The following is a 6999-nucleotide window of genomic DNA, read 5'->3' as shown; positions in this document are numbered from 1 at the left end:
AATATAATTTTAATAAAGTGTAAAAAATTCTGACGCGTGTGCCACTTTAATAAGTTAATAACTGAATCATTTAGTTTTAAATGTGTTATTTATGTTATAAAAATATGTGAATGCGTGTTATGGATTAATTGATAGTATACAACTCTTTAATGTTCTTAATGTATTAAATTAATCTCTTAAGTTTTAGATACTCATGATTTATTGATTTAGACTTTAGATGTAATTTACTTACGAGTAAAATCTCACTTCGATTTTTAATTATTTCATAAAGTTTTATTTCGTCTCTCATCAATTAAAAAATACACGGCTGCTATATATACAAGTTTTTTTGGCTTACAAGCTATACAAATTGATTCAAATCCAAGAAAAAAATACGCGCACCACTTTTTTAGAATCGAGCGTCCAACACACGCGCCTTAATTACCCTTCCACAATACGTTCACTCTTCCTCTTCTTCTTCAATCAAAACGCAAACCGTCAAGATTCAAGCAACATTACGATTCTGCAGAAACGTTCCAACTCCTCGCGAAGAGTAGACAAAATCAAGAAGAAAATATACAAATCTTCATCAAAAAATCACCAGAAAAAACGAAAAAATATTATTCAAGGTATTGTTTTACTGTTCTTCTAAGTTTTTTTTTTAGATTGTCTCTGTCATGTGTCTCATCCTTAACCAGCAAAACATTAAAAGATTTCAAGAAGAAATATACTGTCTCCCCATGTTTTAGGTGTATTTCTGTAATCCTTTGGAACCGTTTAGGTGTATTTCTGTAATCCTTTCTGTAATCGTTTGGGTGTATTTCTGTAATCGTTTGGGTGTATTTCTGAAGTTCCATTATCTTCAAAACGATTTCAAAGCTTTAATTATTTAATTCAAAGATTTACTATATAATTAATGTTTGTCACATATAACAATGAGAAGCACGTTGACAGAGTGGCATTGAAGGTGGACTACACTTAAGAGGTTCCTTATTCAAACCTTACCTCTAACAATATGGAATTTTTCAAACTAACAAATGCTAACAGGTAGAAAAGTGGCATGCTCGAAGACTGTAGGATGCACTGGATCACAAGTGGAGATGCGGTGTTGTGGAGCACTATAGAGTCCACCGTTATCGAGCTGGTTGGACCGATTTTTATCGAATTTATTCGGTTCTCATCGGTTTATGCCAGTTTTCATCCTTAAATGGTCCAAAAAACGAACCGAGTCAATTTATCGTTTGAATCGACCGGTCTTGTTCAGTTTTTACAAAAATTAGTTTTTCGTCAGTTTTTACTGAATTTAACCGATTTTCTCCGGTTCATGTCAGTTTTCATCTTTAAACGGTCAAAAAACGAACCGAATCGGTTCACTGATTTTTCAGCCAAACCAACTGGTCCGATTCGATTTTTACAACTATGTTGCACACTCTTTGCCACAAAATACTCATTCCTATTGTCATCACATATCGTTTTTATAGTTGTACATTGAGTCCTCACCTTCTGAATGTTCAAAATCGGACAATCCTTCCTCCTCAACCCTCTCATTCTCTCTTTCCTCGTTGTCTTCCAACCTCAATTGCACACTAAAATTATTAAATTGATCCAATCCGCTACCCTTACCACACAATCCACCCTCCAATTTTATATTACTATTACTTACCATACTTATTAAATCGTCTCCCTCCAAATATGATAACACATCACTCTTTGTTCTCTTCACAACACCCAATTGATCCATTCTACTTTTCGATTTCGCACCACCATCACCAACCCACACTTCTCACTATCCTCAACCACAGCGTTACCATTATTATCACAATTCCCAATCCTATTATTACTAAATCCTAACAACTCCGACAAATCAAGCACAATCATAGCAAGCTCATTACTGCAATCTTTATATAATTCCAATCCATTAGAACCGTACCAGAAGTTCCGCCTTCAATCAACGTCGTAATTCATATCTGCCCTACCTCTTCCGCCGAGAGTGAAATTATCTAAACCGTTAGATAAATTAGCTTCGGAGAAATCATTGAAGAGAGGCAAAATGTAATATTTTTGTTGAGTGGTCAGGGGGGCGATTTGTCCTTTAAATTGTTACTTGACACGTGTTGAGTTAACGATACATCTAGGCAACATCCGTTAGTTATAGACAGAGACATTAACAGAGAAAGCAAAAGATCTGATGGAGAAATTAGTTAAGGGCTGTAATATCATTTTTCAATTGACAAGGGGTGAAATAGATGTTCGCGAAATGGTTAAGGGTCGGAGTGCGGTTTTACTCTTTACCTATTCAGGATAATATTTTGATATTGGTTGAATATGTTGACTACATCAAACAAAAGACAATATTGTGTTTTAAAGATACACATTTAAAGAGTATAACAATAAAAGAATTTACATTTGAGTAATTACCAAAATTAATCCCTAAAAATTTTAAAAGCAGACATTTTAGTCCCAATAAAATTAATATATAAATTAGTCTCCAATATTTTTTTTCGTCGAACATAACAGTCTCCGTTTTATTTTCTGGCGTAATTTACTAACGAAAGACAAAACAATCATTGACAAGGAGGACAAAATAGTTCCCAATAACTTTCTTCTTCCTCCTCTTCTCTGTCGTCATTATCGTCTTTTCAGCTCAGAAATCATTTAGACAAAAAATATTGGTCATCCCAGTAACTACTGCGACAAAAACTATGTCTCTTCCACCTACTGTCCTCCCGTTGCGGTTTCGCTAAGTGCTTCCTTGCTAGCTTCACCTCTTGTGGCACCTGCACCTGCAGCGCCCCTCTCCCCAGGATGCACCAACAACACATGTGGCTTCATACCAGACGACACCATCACCCGATCTGCCATCATTGGCGAGCTCGCGCGAAAACGTCGTATTCTTACAATTCACTAACGACTTCAACCTAAGCCAAAATGTCACCTTTTTGCACTTCCCCTTCTCATGCGCTCTCACTTTCCTCCTCAAATTGGATTGTCCTTCAAGTAAGAATTATATTAGTTGAAGAGACGGTGATAGCAACGGAAAAGAAGTGGAAGAAAAAAACTATCAGGGACTGTTTTGTCCTCCTTATCAGGGATTGTTTTGTCATTCAATAGCGAATCACGCTGAAAAATAGTTTGGAGACTATTATGTCCGATAAAAAAAAATTGAAAATTGATCTATGTATTATTTTTTTTACGATTAAAATGTCCACTTTTATTTTTTTTAGAAGCTGATTTAAATAGATCCTCTAGATTTTTTGATATATTTAAATTTCAATACATTTTAGTATTTTTAATACATTTTAGAATTTTTTTTATGATATTCTTAAAACGGATCTTTAAAGCATATTAATAAAATCTTAATTTAAGAAATATTTTTACAATGTTCTCAATAAAAGTAATACTTTTTGTTTTCATAAAAAAAATATTTCATTATAAATATTGACTAAAAATACGGTGTTAAATTAATTAATTGACTAAAAATATTAAACTACTAACTAACTTAATTAGTCAAATGATTAGTTTATTCGTTGGTTTAAGTAATTTTATTTTATACATGTAATAATTTATTAGCTAAAAATTATTAAATAAAACTTACAATTATTCTTTAGTTTGTCAAATTAAAATATACTATAAATAATAAAAAAATTAAACTACTAATTTAAAATGATAAACTAAAATCAAATCATAAATCTCTAGTTTTTTTTTCTCCATTATAGTACTTTGATGTGCCAATACTTACGGTGTATCCAAGAGGTGCTAGGATTTTAAAATTCTTCCGTCCGGAGTGTTGATTCAATCATTTTCTCTCTTAAATTTCTCATTTTTACAATCTTTCTCCTCTCATATTCTACCATCATCATGTTTTTAAAACACATAGGATTGAGGTTGAAATAAAGACTATTCTTTTTCATTTCCCAACACCTTGTTGAGATTGATTTTCAAATTTCCGTATATAGTATATACCACGCACAAACGGCAACGGAATGGAGAAACATTCATGTGATCGGCCTTGGAATTCAGCTGCCCCTCAATTAATCCACATCCATATCACCATATGATCCAGTGGTGGATGTGTTAATAGTCATTCCCTCGTCTCTATGGCCATTATTATTTAACTTTAATCCAGATTTTGTTAATGAATTTAATTTAAACTTTATTTTATGTCTGTCGTATCTTGAGGAGCCACGTGTACTTGGGGTCCACGTGTCGGCAAGGCATCACAACGAAGAATCCATCTCCAATTAAGCATCATTCATCAACCATTCATACGTTTCGCTCCATAACAGGCACGCTTCCAATTTCTCTCTCTAAAAGTAAAGCAATCATCACATCACAAAATCTCTCTATCTCTCTTCTCTCTCTAAATCGGGTTCGGTGCTGCACTTTTAGATTCATAACATCCCTAATTCACCGAATTCCGATCGGTTTTCCGAGACCGGCAACAACTTTCCTCTTTCAATTTTCCAATTCTAAGGAAACTGTGTCTTCAATTTTCTCGAGAAGCTTATTTAGGGTTACGCAGGCACGCGCTCGCAATCCTCGAGAGACAGAGAGAGAGATTCAATAATATAGAATGAGCTTTCAAGACATCGAGGCCGGCCGGCCGTTCGCTTCCCGCCGAGGCCACATCAACGGCAAGCAAGACCCCACTCAGGCGGTGGCTGCCGGAATTTTCCAGATCAACACTGCGGTCTCCACCTTCCAGAGGCTCGTTAACACCCTAGGAACCCCCAAAGACACCCCCGAGCTCCGCGAGAAGCTGTGAGATCACGTTCCCCTCTTTCTCCCTCTTATGTGCCTTGACTGTTTTGGTGTGAATTTTTTGTGGTTGTGGTTTGTTTTTTGATTGGATTTGCTTTTTGCATGATATTTCTGAGATAACAATTGGATCGATGTTTCCGTTTCTTACGGCTTTATTGACGTTACAGGCACAAGACAAGGCTGCACATTGGACAATTGGTGAAGGACACTTCAGCGAAGCTTAAACAAGCTAGTGAAATTGATCACCAATCTAATATCAATGTAAGTTTTTACCTCAATTGCATGTGAAGATAAGGTTAATTCTTGTTATGATACCATGGAATTGTTATCATGAGTCTCTCCGGAAATTGTGCTTTTTATCTCCCAGATTGTTTTGGGGGATGGTTTCGCTGGGATTAGTTTTTGAGTGAATGTTTTTGCTGGAAATGTTTGGGATAGTTTTAGTTATAATTATATGTTAATGTATTGGTTGCTATGACCTTGAGTTCTTTTACATTGACCAAAATAAAATAAAAGAGGCATTTAATGTCTTTATTGTGTGTGTGTTTGCAGGCAAGCAAGAAGATAGCAGATGCTAAACTCGCGAAAGATTTTCAGGCAGTGTTGAAAGAATTTCAGAAGGCACAGCGTCTTGCGGCAGAGAGGGAAACAGCTTACACCCCATTTGTTCCACAAGCAGCTCCATCCAGGTGACTAATCAACCATGAGTGGAATCTAACAGTGGAAGACTGTGTTTATGTGTGTGGCGTAATGCTTATGTTGATACAATTTTATATATTGAACTCATTCTTAAAGAAGAATATGTTACTGTTGGTTATTAATTTTGCTTCTCTACTGGCTGTCATCTATGCACGTAACACTTAATATTTGGGCTTTTCTTTTTGCAGCTATACAGCTAATGAAGCAGATGCTAATTCTGGTAAGACGCCAGAACAGCGTGCCCTTCTTGTGGAATCCAGAAGGTAATTTTTGTATATTACATGAAACTAAAATACAATTGATAGTGAAAAGCACATTCGTTTTTTCTTTTTTTCTTCTGGTGCTGTGGAGGAATTTACATTATAAATGACAAGACTATGTGAATTTGATGAAAATCTGAAAACTTCAACATGAATTAATGTATATCAGATTACTTCTTAAATGTAACCTATTTGTCATCGGAAATTATGCTCTATAATCACGTTGATGCTAAAGTGCTTCTTTTTTCTTTATTATTTTCCTCTTCCTACACCCCGACCCCTCTCTCTGTGCGAAGAGTTGATGAACCACTGTCAGGGTTCTGCTACAAGTTGTAAACTTTGTTGAAAAACTTTTTGGTGATTTAGTGTTAATAGAAGGCTACCCCTTTCAAAATGAGTTAATATATGTTGTAAGAATTTAATTATTTCGAAATTCTAATCTGTAATTAATTGAAACACACTGCATTTCAGTGATCACATAATGAATGCCCAAGCTACCAAATGGAAGTACTAACTTGTTATAACATTTTTTATTTTAGGGTTGAAGGTATTAGCAAATTCTTTTAGGGACTAATATTGAATTCCAATTTTGTCATGGACCAAAATGTATTTTGACATTTTTAGATTTGACCTGATTCTATATTTAGTATCTCAGCTATTGCATTATCTTGCTGCAGGCAGGAGGTGGTGTTCTTAGATAATGAGATTGCCTTCAATGAGGCTATCATTGAAGAAAGAGAGCAAGGCATTCAAGAAATTCAGCAGCAAATTGGTGAAGTAAATGAAATTTTTAAAGACCTTGCTGTGCTTGTGCATGAACAAGGAGCTATGATTGGTAACTTTCACTTCTATTCTAATTGAATACGTCTCTGTCTTATCCCAAGGTTTTATTTGTCCAGAACTTCTCATGTGATCTGATGCTAAGAATTCATATTTTTTTAGATGATATTGGGTCCAACATTGAGCATTCCCATGCAGCAACTGCACAAGCAAGATCTCAACTTGCTAAAGCTTCAAAGACTCAAAGATCAAATTCTTCTTTGGTAATATATACTGCGTAATATTTGCTTTAAGATTTCACCTCTCACATGCGCAGTTTTAGATGTTGGATTTCCTCAATAAATGTAGATGTTATGAGCTTAGTCATTGAAAATCTTTACTTGAACTTTTATATGGTCGTGGAGTTCATAGTATATAATTTTAGTGATGACAGATCTTGGCTTTTACAGTTATGTCATTATACATGGGCTTTGGTTGCATGGTTGGTTTAGTTTGCATAATGTACTAATTTCTGCTGTCC

At 35.0% G+C, this 6999-nt stretch overlaps 1 protein-coding gene across 3 annotated transcripts in view; it reads left to right on the top strand.

Moving 5' to 3' along the window:
* Positions 4272–6999, top strand: part of LOC107642344 (syntaxin-22) — a 5849-nt gene continuing 3121 nt past the window's right edge. For 2 of the 3 annotated variants that reach the window (XM_016345666.2, XM_016345667.2), the window contains exons 1-6: positions 4272–4740; positions 4908–5001; positions 5293–5429; positions 5628–5702; positions 6377–6534; positions 6642–6742. In XM_016345666.2, coding sequence (XP_016201152.1) covers positions 4553–4740; positions 4908–5001; positions 5293–5429; positions 5628–5702; positions 6377–6534; positions 6642–6742 — 753 coding nt within the window. In that variant the 5' untranslated portion in view covers positions 4272–4552. The remainder of the gene's footprint in view (positions 4741–4907; positions 5002–5292; positions 5430–5627; positions 5703–6376; positions 6535–6641; positions 6743–6999) is intronic. The other variant, XM_016345668.2, reaches the window with a different exon arrangement.

Source organism: Arachis ipaensis, chromosome B05, assembly GCF_000816755.2.
Source record: "Arachis ipaensis cultivar K30076 chromosome B05, Araip1.1, whole genome shotgun sequence".
NCBI lineage: Eukaryota > Viridiplantae > Streptophyta > Magnoliopsida > Fabales > Fabaceae > Arachis > Arachis ipaensis.
This window is presented reverse-complemented; position numbering and strand designations above follow the sequence as displayed.